This window comes from Phalangium opilio, unplaced genomic scaffold, assembly GCF_054372755.1.
Source record: "Phalangium opilio isolate 3A_F unplaced genomic scaffold, DU_Popi_V2 ptg000082l_1, whole genome shotgun sequence".
Taxonomy (NCBI): domain Eukaryota; kingdom Metazoa; phylum Arthropoda; class Arachnida; order Opiliones; family Phalangiidae; genus Phalangium; species Phalangium opilio.
Window position 1 is genome coordinate 1,866,969 of NW_028324189.1, and position 17,129 is coordinate 1,884,097.

Consider the following 17,129-nt stretch of genomic DNA (forward strand, 5'->3'; position numbering starts at 1 on the left):
AGTAAAAATTTATTTTCTGTATTATATTCATTCATTCTTCCGTTGTTCCAATGTGTTTAAAAGTCCCAAGATCCTTAACATCTCCAATTACGAAAGTTCCCTTAATGGCGTATTGATTTCAAACCCCCCTGGCCTACCCCACCCCCATCCTCTTTTACCCCGACCCTGGGGGGTGTCACCGAATCCATCTTAATGTCCTATTGATTGGGATTTCTCCAATCTACATCCCCCTTTTCTTACAAGTACTTAGAGGACCTTAAGCCTTTTCATAATACGCGTGTCTATGTTATAGTAACAGATTCGTCTTACGGTTGACTTTCACTTCTAAAAGATAGTTAGCCTTCTCTATTCCTGCAGATCGTGGATGGATCCATCCCCCCTCTCCCCATCCTCCCACCTCCAGTCCGAATCTTCGTTAAGGAGAGGATGGGTGTTTGCAGGATTGATATATATATAGCAAAGGATCCGATTTCGTTTAACGAGACTTTCAAAGAGGAGAAAAGACTTCACTTCAAAGACTACTTTCTCTTCTATTAGATTTCACCTTTACGTGTTCATACGCGTCAGCTTTACGTATTATATCAATATATCGGTTTAAGACTAGTGAACAAGTTGGGTTATAGAGGGTTAATCTAAGGTTTTACTATTTTATTTCCATGATTTTTTTATGTATCTAAAAAGGTCAAAGGGCAAACACTTCGGCGTAGGGATATGGTTTTATTCCCATATAGAGAAAATTGTGATTGGAGTGTTTTATGGGTGACCCCTTAATTTATATAGCATTGTCTTTAAATTTTTGACTTAAATTCTAGGGGTCATCCTTTAAACACTGACACTCCAACTTTTAGGGCAAAATGTCGTCCATGGACTGTAATTCGGTCAAACCAACCTTTTTGGAGCACAATGTATACTGCGCGCAACTTCAATAGTCAAAAACGCATAATACTCAAAATCCCTAAATCAAACTGAAGCTAAAAATCCAATTTTTCTCCAGGTTCCTCAATAAAAAAAAGACGTGTCGAAATTCGCAGCTTTTCCCTAAACTTTATGAATAATCATGAGTCGAGAAAAAGACGGCGGAGAGAGTTATAATTTTAAATTCGTTTTTTTTCCTTCAAAACTAATCACGTGATCTTTCATTCCGTTTAGGTCAAGGGTTAGATGGTTAGGTCTTTTCTTGCTTTTCGTTCAATGCCCTTTCAGACAAGAATTTTTCTTTTTCTTTTTCTATCCTTATAGATAATGAGTCTTTTCATCCGGCAGTCAACCGGCAATAATGACGTACCCAGTCTTAATTAAACCTTACCCTCGCCTAAGCCTTGCCTAAGAATTATATACCCAAAATAGAAAAAGGTAAAAACTTACCATCGAATTGACGAACGACGCAGATGATTCGATTTTCATTTGGCTTGGAAAGACTTAACGCGTGACGCAGTTGAGTATGAACTCCTATTAAATGACAAAATAAAACAATTCTGTGTGATTTTGCTTCGAAAATCCTACAGTGGATTGAAAAAGTCCTTGGCAGTGTTTTATTAACCAGGAATGCATAAAGAGACTAGGAATAAATGTGCCCCCATATATCCCATGTTAATTTCCATGCGGGTTTTGTGGGCCGGGCTTAAGAACTTACTATCCCTCACGCCTCATAATTCTGATGCCGTCTTTCTAACTGTTGTTTCATTGGTAGGTAGCAACTCGCAGCGAGGTAGATTATTCGCATTGGTAAAATTCGTCACTCATAATAATAAGTCTTAGCTCCTCCCACAAAACCCGCCTAGATACGTTGAGAATGATTCCAGTTAACTATATGCATTCCTGTCTCGACAAGAAATTTTGTATAGAAGTGCCTTATAAGGATCAGAATGTATTAATACGGTCATGGAATAAAAATAAATGAAAAAAAGAAGGGGCTTCTTTAGGATGAAATATCTCGATACAAAGAAAAGGAATGTCCAGTGATTACCACTGTCCGTTTATTATACGTAATGGTCAAGAGATAGCCTCTATCGGACATTCAAGAAAATAATGGGTCAGAAAGAGAGAAGAAACGGAAATGTTATTTTCTTCAGATCGAGAATCGATGATAGCCACTGTCCGGGTTTTTTTTTAGGATGACCAATATCGGACAAAATACGTGTGTGTGTGTGACCGACCACCCATAAGGACCATGGGAATCCTTTCAAATATTTCTACACTGCATTCGTTGCCTATGATATAACCTAGACAACGCTGCATTACACTGCATAGACATCAATCTCAACTATGTTAATTACAAAGAGAACAAACAACTACAACTTTTTCACAATGTCTATAAACAAAGGACTTGCCACTTCCTTACGTACAACAAAGTTAGTTGCTGTTTTTTTGTTCTTTTAACCTATGTATGGAGGATAATATCCCTTTGGAGATTTAAGCGTGGGAGTTTCAGCTACTTAAGCCTCGGTTCGTCTTGCACCGGCTTATTCTAAGCATTTTAGGACAGGATCTTTAGGATTAACTGAAGTTTCAGGCAAAAGGGGGAATAAATTTCATCCCTTCATTGTCTGTGACACTAATTCCAAAGGCAGTACAGTACAGTCGTAGTTCTGTCAAGGAGTTACTGTAGGCCTTGGCGTAAAAGGAATAATTAAAAAGTTTGCAAAGGCCTAACAGAAAAGTATCATTTTCAGAATATTCAGGCGTTTTTTTTTCTCGGAAAATTTTAATTTTTGATGTAATTTTTAACCAAGAAAGTGTATTAAAATTAAATAGAATTTTTAACTTACCAGAGAAGAAATATCTCTTGTGTTTTTCATCTTGTTCTTGATTTATTAGGCCTTCGTCATAAGCAACACGTGCGCCATATTGGACAATTCGAATCATTTTCTCTAATTCTTCCGTCCATTCTAGAACCTCGGCTTCGCATTGTGGTCTGTTCAAATCGTCAGGCCTTCTGCAGAAAGGTTATAAGAAAATCTTTTATCAAAATTAACATTTCCTCAAAATGAATATGACTATGACGTCAGAACTATGGTTACGTAAGAGTATGTCATAGTCCTATTTCTCCGCTTTCCAACGATACCTAATAAATGGAATTACAACAATCAGGGCTCGAGTAATTAAGCAAAATGTTAATAAACATTATCTTCATAGGATTAACACGGGATAATTTGCAGAGCAATTTGGAGGGCATAACTGTGGGTTTATAAAAGATACTGTGAATATCCTTTGTGTATATTATAGTACGTTTTCTTCCTTTGCAACGATACCTAATACTTAGGTTACAACAATCAGTACAGCAAAATCATCAAAAAACATTTAACTCTATTCAAAACATCGACTTTGCAGTGTTAAGACTCTAGTTCTATAAAAGACACAGGAAAAATCATCTGGATTCGTATTCATTTCAAATAATCTCAATAATCCCCAAGTTTCAAAATAAGCAACTTCATCTACCGAGTTATAAATAAACCCAATCTATTGTCTAACAATCGAATCGAATATGGCGATAATTTATAAGCGTCCGTCGTACGTCTCTGTAAATCAGGCCAACGCCAGGAAACGATAGGGACTATACATTGTTCACGGGGGGGGGGGGTTGGGGCTGCTTGGAATAACGGTATAATAACATCCTCGAACTTGGGGTCCAGTCAGCGAAGCTATAGTTCTCGAGCTGTTGAACAATCTGAACTTAACAATAACTCTAAAGCTCGGAGCCCCGCAGGCCCCAGTTGCCGGGGGCTATAGATTTCCCTCGCGATTACATTTCAAATTATATTTCGAAAAGGGGGCATACGATGAGAACGAGAACGGAGAACCCAACAAAAAAAATATTCCCAAATCAAGGAATACAAATTTACAGAAATATTTAAATACAATCGCGAAAATTCCTTAACAGTATAGAAAATATATTAAAGGAGTTGAAGTTTAATTATCGATTCAAGCTTAATCCGTCTGTCTGTTGGTAACGCTTTAATAGCAATTTCCCCGACGTTTACAGGTTCTCCCTAACTGTCTAAAGTAGTTTTCAGAGACAATTAATGTTTCACCAAGAAGTGATATCTAGTTTATTGGGGAGAAGGTATAAGATGTCTAAGTATTCGCGCGCCATAGTCCTGCAGTCCCCCTTTCAAAATGCAAGGGGGGGGACGTAAAAAGAGGCGGGGCTATTTCACCTCTCCTCAGTCGGAATTTTCGTCATTCGCGTCGCGCTGACGTGAGTTTTCAAGAACCAATGAGATGCTGGTTGTAACTCCGGACGTACGTTTGGACTGGAGATAAAGCTAGATTATAAATGTGGCAAATTTATACCTTCTCCCTAATAAACTAGATATCACTTCTTGGTTTCACCTATTATTTGCACTTGCAGAAATTAAGACAGACATGATTTGTGTCTAAACGGCTAACTTACTAGTATTAGAAAGTTACACAAGTTTCAACAAATGAACATAAATATAAATATTGAGCTTACATTCCTTAAGTTTAATTTCTTTGGAAGAAAGGGTATACCTTTCCCGGTTTTGGCGGGAAATCGTGGCAGTAAGATTTTGGATATATAAACTCGTATAACTATGCAGTTCTCGTGAGAAGGAAAGGTATCGATCGAGGTGGGGGTGGGGGCACTGAAAACAGGTGGTATCATTCCATTCTTAAACTGTTTTCGACATCCAGCTTTCCTGCAGCACTCCCAATTTATCCACAAAGTATTTGGAAAGAGCGCGTAAGGTAATAATCTTGAAAAGAGTGAACCCCCCCCCCCCCACCGGGTTTCTAAACTCGTATATTGAAGTATATAACCCCGAAGTTAAATTCAACAAAATTATAAGATTTTTTGTTTTATTGCGGTTTTTTTTTGGAAAATTGGGTGATTTAAGCAGCTAATACCGATTTCAATCGGTAGATTAAGGACCTTACAGGAAAATAGGGACTTTTAGGGATCTGGTCGGAACCCTTAAAAGGTTCCCTCATATAATATTAACTTTAAATAAATATACTTCTAATGCATATTTTTGAGATAAAAACGTAAGAGGGCCCTACTGTTTTCTGTAGAAGCGGAGTAACTTCCATTATAAAGAACATATCTAAGACAAGAGAACGTATAGATAATTTAGCAGTTCATGGGCCTACTTTTCTTTGCTCCGATTGTTAAATTATTTTCATTCAAAATGGCGGCGATGCACGTGGGAAGCGAAGCCCTGCACTACAATACAACTATATACTTTAATGTTCTTAGTTGCTAAATGTGTTCTCGCAATTTTATTATATAGGAGGTATACAATCAAAGTGCAAGCTGCAAGAATGGGGCACCACTTAGAGAATAGCTAGCCTAGCTCGCGGAAAAGCCCAATGCCCAAATGAAATTTTATTACGGACAGCGATAACATAAATTAGGGGTACCTAACCTCGCTGCTTTTGCGCGGGAAAAGCTCGGTAAAGCGAGGGCCCTACAGAGTTAGGGAACTTTCCTATTCTAAGCCTTTGGAAATTAATCTGTTTGGGAAATTTATTTACACGGCGGGGATTGGAAGTTACTGTGTTTCTCCTAATTTGTTTAGCAAGAGCTAACGTAATCAGAGCAATTAATAAAGTTACTGCTAGATTATTAATTTGGTTTATAGTAGGATTTTGGTTATGGAAGTTAAATTGCAATTTTTTTAACAAAAGAAATTATTTTAAATTTTTTTCTATTGGTTTACCTGAGACTGAATTTGCGGTACTTGTGTTTGACAGGCTGCAAGACGTAAGCCGGAGGAACTAAATTATTGTTGAGCCGGAACCAATTGTCCAGAAATGAAACGTCCAAACCGGATTCTTGAGCAGCGTTGTAGATTATTTGATACTCGCTCGCTTCGAAACTCGTCGGTAAAACGTATGGTTTGTATTTGTTACCGATTAAACACTGAAAATGTATTTATTTTAAATATTAGGCTTATTCGGCTCAAATATTGGAGATTAGGAAATTTGGAGTAAATAGGCTTAGTAAAAAATAGGCTTAATGGCTTATAAATTCGTGAGCAATAGAACATTGCATTAATTCCAGAAGAGATATGGAAACACCTTAGGGGCGGGGTCACCGTCATGGGTTATTTCCCACGCATTAAAAAGAAGGGTTAAAAATTTGGGGATTAAACTTCAAACCCCTCAATATTATCTAGCCTAAACTTCAATACCTCAACCCACAAAAGTAGAAAAAGAAGTTTATTTCAGCGGCAACCACACGACATATCACCCATATCAAGAATAGTTCACAATTATCATACCTATGGAAAGTATATTGACATTTTTAATAAAAAAACCCTTCTTCTTAAAGAATTGACGTTAACATAAAGAAATTAAAATTAAAATAGGGAATTTCCTACCATAAAAATAATTTATTCTACTATTGCTTGAATTTTTAAAAAAAGTCACCACCTAATTTTAAATTAAATTAAATTAACGACTAGATTGACGAATGTGTTATAACTAGCTGGCACGAATGTACTGTTTTATAACACAATAAACATTATTATTATTATTATTATTATTATTATAAATTTGGCCTAAAAAGTTCGGTATGAACTTGCATTAATCATAATATTTTTGGTATAAAAATCACATTAATCTTAACAACTTCGGGATAAAACATTTCAAAATAGGCTTAGTAATTCAGAATTTAAAATTAGGCTTAGGAAATCTTTAAATTGACCTTTTCTTTAAAACAAGCTCACAAACAATACATTAAAATAAAAAAATTAGAATAAGCCGGCTACGAAAGGGTTTTTTTCTGAGAGCCTTGCGGAGGAGAATGCCCATGGACTTTATTTAGGACAAGTAACATTCGTTTTCTAGCAATGTCAATCGGTTATCTCTTCCTATCCGACTCGGAAATAAATTTCCTCTCAAGTATTCGCTCCATAGGAAATAGGATTGCGGAGAAAAAAAGACCGTCTCAACACTGAATTCAATGGGTGCTAACCCTAAGCTTCTATTTCTTAAGGGAACGGACTAATGAACCCTCATCTTGAAAGAGAAACTCTTGTAGAAATAAGAAACCCCGAACCTACCCATAAATCTCACACGAGAAAAATCGATACTGGTCAGAATTTCCCTTTTCATATCCCATAGGAATCTTACAATGAAGTTAACCATGTCCTTACGGGTAATTAAGCTTATCTTCATGGAAGATTGAGACTGAAATGAACTATTATCTCGCGGGATAGAATAAACGAGCATTTTTGGACAATTTGCTTGCTTTTTCGGACGAGCTCTCATTACGCGCGAGCCAATTTTTTCTTTTCACGAAAAACACGCGAATGTTAGCCACGTGCCTTTGGTACGTACGTTTAAATTTGAAATAGATCTACGTGTTAAGGCCTGGAAAGGTTTCTGACTAAAATGGTCTATTTTCAGGTACGATTCTCGAGCGCGCGAAGCTATGACGGGAAATATTTCAAGCATTAAATTTAGGAAGGGTTTTTGAGGGGGGAATATTTTTTAGGTTAAATTTCCCTATCGCGTTTAAACAGAAATTTAACTTTTTGGGTTGCTTTTCCAAACTTTATATTCGGTTCAATGCTTATTCTTGATTTATGTTTAATAAAAACTATGCGATTTATAGAGCAGGTATTTTGATCGCCATTTTTATAGGTGTTTTGGTTTAAGGGGTACAATAGGGAAACAGCGTATCTCTGTTTCCTACTATATTAGATAACCTGGAGTTCTAACTCATTATTGGAGTAAAACTGGCCTACATCTTTGGACACAACTGGCCTACATCTTTTTCGGTTACAATTGACTTACATCTTCGGCTATGATTGGGTTACATCTTCGGCTACAATTGGCCTAAACATATTTGGCAAAAACTAACCGAAATAATAGCGTAAAACCATCATAAATCTTTCAGTAAATTAGCCTAATATGTGTGTTAAGATATTAGGCTAAATCAGCAAAACTTACCAAAAAGAAACAGCCAAGAGATGTTTGATAACACTCTTCGATTTCTCGTCTTTGTCGATCGAAAACGAAAGGTTCAAGGGAGGCTTCTATCTCGTTTCCTTGTTGGGTGTCCACAAACTGGACATCGAGTCCCAATGATAAACAATGCCTTTGTAAATCGGGTAAAACCGAATCTTGTAGCACTCTCCTTTCTTGTTCAAAATCTACAGACAAAAAGAAATAAAAAATGATTATTTTAATGTGACCTAGGGTCAAGTTACCAAACGAGTTTACGTGACCCCTTTTAAGAGAGGGGTTGAAGGGTTTCAGATGCAAAATTTTGTGATAAGGTGAATTACTATATAACCTTTGAGTGGCTTGTAAGCGCTTAAAATTCAACATCATGATTGTAATTTTCATATCTTCCAATTCACTCAAAGTCTATAGAATATGTCCAAACATTAATAATTGTAATAAATTACCCCTTGAGTGACTTTTAACCCTGTGAAAATTCAACAATACCCTTTGAATTTATATCTCTTAAATAAAATTTATAATCTGTAATATGGTTTTTCCAAGGGACTTAAATACTATGAGATAATGACAAATGCTCTCTTGAAAATGGATTTTGTAATTTGGGCAGCTTTTCTACCTTAAAAATAAGGAATTAGAAAATGGAGAAAGCGTGTAAGAATTTTATCTGATTTCGCCTTTCCCCAAAACTAATTCGATTTTGGGTTAGAACCGAGAAAATAAATCTCTTAGCTCGCGACGAAATTGAACTTAGTGTCAAACTGTGTTTGTTCTGCTTTTTCGACCCCGTTTTTCTATACATTTCATCAGTAATGCATACAGCTAACAGGAATCATTGTATACCCTTTTTCTCAAGGTATTCAAATGGATTTTGTAAGAAGAACTAAATTAATCATTATGAAAGACGAAATTTACCTTGCCAACCAATGACATCACAGTTAGAATGACGTCATAATTATGAGACGTAACGGATAGTAAGTTATCAAAACCCTCACACACAATTATTCCTAGTAGCTGTATCTATTCCATATAAGAGAAGTTACACGCGGAAAATAAATTGCTTCGCCAAGACACCGTTTTTTTTTCAAATGTCCACCCACGACGCGGCAAGTTTCGAAGAAGGTTTTTTTGAAAGCCTTCGATTTGATGAAAAAGGTAAAAAAAGAGCTTAGAATATCGAGCTATATCCCCTTGTTTATTTTTCAAACCGTCTGTTCAATCAATATATATTGTTCACTGCAAGTTCCCGTAGGTTTTTCGAAGTTTGGTTTGCTTTAAAAAGATATTGAGATGAAAAAGTGTTTACTTTTAGTTTAATTTGGTTGTTAGGGTTATAATACTCCGTGCAATTACTATATAGAGTGTTTAGTTCATTATGATGTGTTTAAATTGTACGTTACGTTTCGTAATTTGAATCAAAGTTAAATGATGGATCAAATTTGTAATGGAAAACATTGTGCAATATTTGGGCTGTGGTTATCATAAAATTTGGTGAAATTACTGTATTCAATGTCTAATTCATGGAAGTAACATATTTTGTATGTATCTGCCTTTGTTCAAACGTTACAGGCGTTTTAAAGTTGGATTAAAACCTCTCGGTATTTTGGAAATAATTTTAGTTCAAAAATAATTGGAATACAAACTCAAATTGACGTTTGGGTGTGCAGTGTGTGATTCACTTTTACAAGCTCGTATAATTCGCATTCTCCAATTTTCTCAGACGAAATGATTGCTAAGCCTTTTCAATGCCTTTATTACGTGCTGTTTTCAATAAGTTTAAACTTAAAAAGAGAGTCTCTTTTACACAAAAAAGTAAAGCCAAAGGTTTCCTTCGATTATGTTCAAATAAAAAAGACGAGAGAGAGAGAGAGAGAATCTTCACAGTTTTACTGACTTGACTTCAAATGTTCTTATATCTTATTTTGTAGGCCCTAAAAATATCTCAAAGAAGAGTTAAACGTCCATCCAGAAAAAGGCAAATATGCCATTTTCCCAGAAAGAGAGTGAGAGAGAGAGAGAGAGCGAGAGAGAAAAATAGAGGAGAAAATCCCTGACTCTGCCATTTCTTTACAAATTCTCTATACATACATTTTTTTCTCCAAAATGTAATATATTTTATTTTTTTAAATCTTGTTTGATCTAGTGATGTCCCTACACTTTATATAAAAGTATACTAACTTGAAATAATCAAATATCGGACGTTAAAGAGTAAATTTATCTACTAGAATTACACAGGGTGTTTCTGATACCATAAATTAAGGGGGATGTTTTACGGATAATTTTAGGAATTGATAACTTCTGACAAAATTTGTATAATATAGTTTTGACCTGCGAATTTTTTTCTTCTTCACATATTCATTTTTTGGTGTGCGCTTTTGAAATGCTACTCTAAATATATATAACAAATGTCACTAAAGATGAACTATAGTTCAAACACGCTTTTCTAGGATGTGGTTAAACTTCAAATTTTGTATATTTTCTATTTCAGAATTTGTGTGAACTTCAAGGAAAAGCGCATCCTCTTTTTTTCCCCGTGGTATTGATAAAGTAAAATAAATATGGCCCGCGGACCCCAACTTGCATCAAGAGTTGAAAAACAAAAATATTGCACCTCTAGTATAAACTTTCAATAGAGGATAGGTTAGGTTAGTCCGGAGTAGTATGAATGCTTCTGTTATATAGTAGGCTCCCACTACATCTTGAAAAACATTCATGTTTCATTAAAAATGTACTGCACACGCTCCTGCAACTTAATTATAATATAGGGGGAAACCACTAGAATATAGGAGTAAAATTCCTATTGGCTTCACCTGTAGCTCGTGCATGGACTCGCGCTGAACATTTTAGCTAGAACTCTTGTCTATATACACCAGTATTTTAGAATTCGGTACAGACAGTGTGTAGGAAAATTCGCGTTGTAAGCCAATTTAAATTTAGAGGAGTATACTGCAAACTCGAAGCGTTCCTCGCTTCATTGCGTTGGGATTACGTTAGGCTTAGATAAGAGGCATTTCGATTTAACCCTATTAATAATATGCTAATAGGGCAGGCAACTCTCGCTTTGAACTGAAAGGCGGGCAACTTGTATTCTAAAAAGATAATGGTACCACCATTGTCCTAGCTATTCTTACGGTTTGTTATAACACGAAGAAAGAACTTAATGGTTGTTTACAGCACGTAAGGGGGGAAAAGGGTTATGTTATATTTGGCGCTAAAAGCAAATGTCGGCAAATGTTCTACCGAATGTTTTGGCGGGAAACTACCTAGAAGGAGTTGGCGCGTGCTTCTTGTCACGCGACGATCTAGTTGAGAGAGAGCACTATAGGATAATCTGGAAACAGACCGGACATAAGCCGGTGGTGATGCCCATAACATAATAATAAGTGGGAAAAGATATATAATGCTTTTATCATCAGCGTCATTTTAACTCAATTTAAGCTTATTAGAGATTCGCGCCGGCGCAGTACAACCACGTTTGAAAGTATACACGTAATAATATTCAAAACCTGTCGTATCGGAAAAGATATAAATAATATATTTAAATTTACCTAAATCCATTTTGAGGATTAGAAACTTTTCCTGGGTATATTTTGAAATCAATTGGAAGTTTTATTTTGGAGGCGATATGATTCATTACGAAGTTTTTCTGGGGTTTGCTTTAGCGCCCGAGGTGTTTTGAGAGTCGCGCATACTGAGGTCGAATTCCGCGTAAAAGTTCATTGGAGCGAAAATTTGGGGGAGTTGGTTGGTTCTAGCTAGCTTCTCTAGATGTTAGGGTAAGGGGGGGGGCAAGGTTGGTTGGCTTAGATTGAGATCCTTATCGATCTTCATTCAGATAAGCGCCTCCTCAGCTTTACTCGGAGCTGCTCCGGCACAGACGAACATGACACGCTCTAAAGGATATATCTCTCTTCCTTACTGATTATAATCATCAGCTGACAAGATCCGGTCATTATGCCCCCCCCCCCCCACCTAACTTGATATTACGATATATCTAAGTTACTGTAAAGTTCGAGAGCTCTAGTTCTAGTTTTATGGACCATTTAAATGAATTTCAATGGTTAATTAACGTCATTAATTTTCATTAATTCCATGTATTTCAACGGTTAATTAACGTCATTAATTCTCATCAATTTCATGAATTATTCAAGAGTATTTTAAATTATTTCATAAACTAAATGTATCCATGAACGATTTTAATTTTTTTTATAAATTGCATCAATTATCCATGAAGTTTTTAATAAATTCCCTAAATTCCATGAATTATCCATCAAGTTTTTAAAATATTCCCCAAATTCCATGAATTATCCATCAAGTTTTTAATATATTCCCCAAATTCCATGAATTATCCATCAAGTTTTTAATATATTCCCTAAATTCCACGAATTATCCATGAATATTTTAAATTATTCCATAAATTCCACGACTTATCCATGAAGGAATAAAATGTTCTATAAATGCCACGATAAATAAAACCGTATTCCTTCAATTCCACAATAAATAAATAAATAACCCTTATAAATTATTCCTTCAATTCCACAATAAATAAATAAATAACCCTTATAAATTATTCCTTCAATTCCACAATAAATAAATAAATAACCCTTCTAAATTATTCCAAAAATGCCTTTTTTCACAAGAAAAGGAAAGAAAATTTAAAAAGTTTAAACTCACCAGATTTTGTTGATGAAATGAAAACTTTAACGACTCTGGATGGTGGATTAGGTACGCTCGTTAAATTTCCATGCAAAATTGATTGCAAAATATCGTCTTGATCAACCGCTATTTGAGCCATGGTCAATTTGTGATCGTCTTTTGACAAAATTCACTCTCAACAAATTCCCTCAGCAAGTAAGAAGGGGGAAGGAGAGGTTATGGAGACCCGACCGAGAGTAAGTCAGTCCTTTCCAGAATTCGAAATTCAAATCAATGAAGGTCCTTTTATTCAGCAACCATTTTCAACTTTAGGGAATGTCATTGGGCCTATCGACCTGATGGGGGAGAAAAAAGAAATACAAAGTTATAGCTTAAATTATTCATTTTTCAATGTAAGCTAACGGATACATAAAAACTCTTAGTTGATGATATAGAATCTAAAAGAAAGGTCAGAGGTTAATAATATACTCAGTATAGTTCTCTAACTACAGTTGAGCTTCGACTCCAAATAGTCTGGTGGTTTATAGAGAAAAATCAGAACGCATTCAAAAAACCCTTACAAGGTTGAATTTTAACTTCTGAGTAAACTATATGACGTTGTCAGCAAATACACAGGCTGGTTTCGGTATTTGTGACCAATGGGATAGTATTTCTCCACTAAACATTGAGATAACAGGCTGCAATCATTTATCCCATAGAAGTTAATAGCCACAAATACCTAATCCACCCTGTTTACTGTTGGAACTTGAAACTAAACCATTTTTAAACAAACGACCACAAATTTCTTTCCTCGAAAAATATAAATTTATATTCTTGATATATTCATACATTAGAAATGATATATTTTATGGTATAAATTTTTAAAACCAAATGTTTGCAAATTGTATGTTACATTTGAAATGATGTGATATAAAAATAATAAAATTTAGATGTTGTTCTTGCAGCCTTAAACATCATGTCAATTCTGTTGTTGGAGCCTTCTTGAAATATCCCTGTAGTATCTAAAAGACGCACCAGGATCTCCGTAAGACATGCCATCACCTCGGCCTCCTCCATTCCCGTAGGTTCTGTACGGTTGCATCTCATACGGGTTGTAACCCTGATGTTGAGCCTGAGGTTGATTTCTTATCCTTGCCAAGTATTCCCGTTGCCAACTACGTCTAGCTCTCTTGGCGGTAATTGCCTTCTTAACCGGGACGTAAACAACTTGTTCCTCGGCGTTCTTTTGTTGTTCATCTTGGTTCTCGGGAAAATTACTGGCTTCGAGGCAGTAGACGGCGGTAATCAAAGCCAACGTTACGATAATTAACTTCAACATTGTTAATTTTTAAGACACCAACGAAAGTTAGGCTTAACAATTGTTTTAAAATAAATTTTAAAATCTTAGCGCGTGACTTGACTCTTACAGCACGAGAGACGTTATGAAATAAATTTCACGTGACCTATGACCGTGACTTTGCGCGCGCGATTTAATAATGACGTCATGCCTAAGTGTATAACCATGGATAAAAAATGCGCGTAGCTTGAAAACAAATTTCCTCACGAGCGTTAACCCTAAATAAGAAGAAAACAGCTAAGCCTATTTTTGATTCAGCCAGATGTTTCACGACGGGAAGCTGTTGATTTTGGGCCTAATTAAAACTCGAGTATTTATATAAGATATGTTGTTGATAGAATTAGATAAGGAAGTACAGCCTATCAACCAGAATATAAGAGAGAAAGGGGGTTTTATACCAATGTTTAAACTCGGAACATATTCTTTTTAAGCCTATACTATATCCATTACCCAAAAGGCTTTATCTAGGACAGGATGCTTGAAAGCAATCGTCAGTGAAAGTTATAGCTACAGAATGCTAAGGCGGATGACTACACAATAATAAACGCCGTAGAAATAAAAGTAGCGCTACATCAGATACTGCAATGAAGAAAGGAATAGCTCTTAGTGTTCTCTCTAGGTACCTATATCGGATTCCGATATATAGAAAAATATAGGCGAACCTCTTTCACGCTTTTGGGGTTTTTCCAACTAATGGAATATCCAAACGTAAGGCCTAGACCGTTCCACGATCCATAATAATGGAGTGAATACCCCCAGCGACCTACGGTAGTGCCACTATCTTCAGTAAGAAATAGGCAGGTTAAGCAAATTTAAAACACTCATGGAGAATATGTTTAAGAAAATAAATACTCAATTTTCTTTTCAAGAAATAGACCTTCTGGGGTTGACTCTTGGAGAAATGAAAATAAGCGTTTGTTTCTCTGGGTATTTAATGAAAGGGTCTATGGCAACTTAACCTCTCTACATTATTTCCGGATTTAAAAAGTCCATTTCGTCAATATGTTTTCTTCCTACGCCTTTATTTCGTGGAAGTTTTGAAGTATACAGGGTGTTATGATATTTTGTCCTAAGGGACACCATTAGAGTGTTTTAAGGATGATCCCTTAAATTTAAGAAGAAATACCCTGAAAGACACTGCTAATTAGTCAAGGGGTCATCCTTAAAACACTCTAGATAATCATAACTTGTGTTAGGGGGGTTTCCCTTGTGGAAAAATGTCTTAGAAGTTACATTTTCGACTTCAAATCGATTTCCCATATAGAACAGCCTATACTTTGGTCCTATCACCTTTTTTAGAAACACCCTGTACAGGAGTAGAAGAGAGTTAAGAGTTAACGAAAAGGCCTTTTCAAATGTAAGTTGAGTCCGAATTTGAAAACTTAAGATTTCTCTTTCCAAGAAGGCGTGAAATTCTTGGATTTGTTTGGGGGTTAAATAAAACTTATTTCTTCCAATATTTTCAATGGAATATTGTCTCAAAAAAGTCTGGTTTAAATACAATTAAAATGTATACAATGTATCGTCTGAGACAACATAATCAAACTCCTCTCTCTAGAGAAAAATGCTGGGTATATGATTATAAATTAGTGTCTGGGCATATTAACCATTAGTGTTTGGGAGTGAGCACGATCCATCTTATGGAGCAAAAAAATAAAGACCCTAGTCATTTGGTATTACCATAAGTTTATAAGATATGTTCCATAAGTATGACACTACCAATGCTTCGTAATGCTAGAGGCTTACTAAGAGTTAGTTCGAGAACGACAAGCGAGAATTGAAGTCCTACACTCGGTGGTTAATTTTGCAAGACTTCCATCTAGGTCCTATTTAGTATGTACTAAGCCTTTGACAGCACCTCACCAGGCGTCGCTTTATCTCAAATCCATGACCTACCTCATTCACTTCATGACAAGCTCCAGTTTGTAACCAGAGATTAACAAACTTATGGAAGGAACATATCTTATGAACTTATGTTATTACATTAGAAAAATGCATGGGGGATACCTGGGCTCAAGAAATCCGATATTTGAGGTAACGTTCTTTTAGACTCGGGGCTAACCTATCCTATTATACATGGCATGGGAAAGGCTTAACGAAAAACACTGCTGGAGGAGAAAAGAATATACAGTTAAAATATTTCTACAGTGTAACCTTATTATTATTGCATAAATTTCACGTGTTTATATCATTAATAAGTAATAATGACTTTGGATAATTACTATTTTAACACCCCATCCGTTCCCCAAATAATTAGAAGAAGAAGAAAAAAATGTAGTCAAACCAGCTGGAGCTTTTCCTTAATTAATACCACGTGACCGGTCCACTCGATAGCCCGCCAATGAATTTCCGAATAGGATGCGCGAGCACCCCGAACGGAAAAGGCGGCAAAGTTATTAACGGGCGTCAAAAATTTAATATCAAATTATCCCCAACAGCTTGTCCGTAAAACTCGTAAACAATTAAGCTTTCTCTCATAATCGATTACAGTGACTTTATATTATTTATAGTAATTTTTTTAAATTGATTAGCTAGTGTCAGAAATTAAATTCTCGTTACAAGTAAATAAACATTTGACTGAATTTTATTTTAAAAAACTCGTATTTTCAATTTTATGGAACTGAATTGAACTAAATCGAGCACTTTGCTTTCCTTACGTGCCAGAGTTCATCATCAAAAGAGCGTTAAGAAAATATTATAGTTGAAAGTTATTGTAAGGTATATTTTCCTCTCGGTACAACCAAGCTCTCTGACGTCACTTCTCGCCGCCATCAAAGCTTTATCGAAGGCATCGCGTTATCGGCGAAAGTAAGTTCGCGACCTCTTTTTGACCTACTAACCTTTTCAATCGAAAATTTATCCCCATAGAGAATCCCGCCTTTGATATACCAGATATATTTCTATATTTAAAGGTAATCGCGACAGTAGCTCGAGCCTTTAACCGAAATAGTCTATGGATCGCCCCGAAATCTTATTTGCAATCTTCTCCAAACCTTTTCGCCTTGGTATATTAAGGCGATAGTGCTTCCCAAGGGAAGTTGATACTATTGTCAAAGCTAGGGTCTCTGTTATTTCGGAAGATGATTTAATAACATCCCCTCCTTTGATCTTGGTAGCTTTTCTTCTTGAAAAATAAAAACCAAGCTTTTCCCATACCTCGACTCTCATTATAGTCTATGGAGTTGCTAAAACTTGTTATTGCAAACGA

At 35.8% G+C, this 17,129-nt stretch overlaps 1 protein-coding gene across 1 annotated transcript in view; it reads right to left on the reverse strand.

Annotated features, from left to right (window-relative positions):
• Nucleotides 1-17,129, reverse strand: part of LOC149650821 (protein qui-1) — a 50,277-nt gene that overhangs the window by 23,745 nt on the left and 9,403 nt on the right. Inside the window, exons 3-7 of the mRNA XM_089847446.1 lie at nucleotides 12,604-12,920; nucleotides 7,918-8,120; nucleotides 5,679-5,881; nucleotides 2,769-2,935; nucleotides 1,366-1,449 (exon numbers count right to left, since the gene is read on the reverse strand). Of these exons, the coding sequence (XP_089703572.1) occupies nucleotides 1,366-1,449; nucleotides 2,769-2,935; nucleotides 5,679-5,881; nucleotides 7,918-8,120; nucleotides 12,604-12,724 (778 nt within the window). The 5' untranslated portion in view covers nucleotides 12,725-12,920. The remainder of the gene's footprint in view (nucleotides 1-1,365; nucleotides 1,450-2,768; nucleotides 2,936-5,678; nucleotides 5,882-7,917; nucleotides 8,121-12,603; nucleotides 12,921-17,129) is intronic.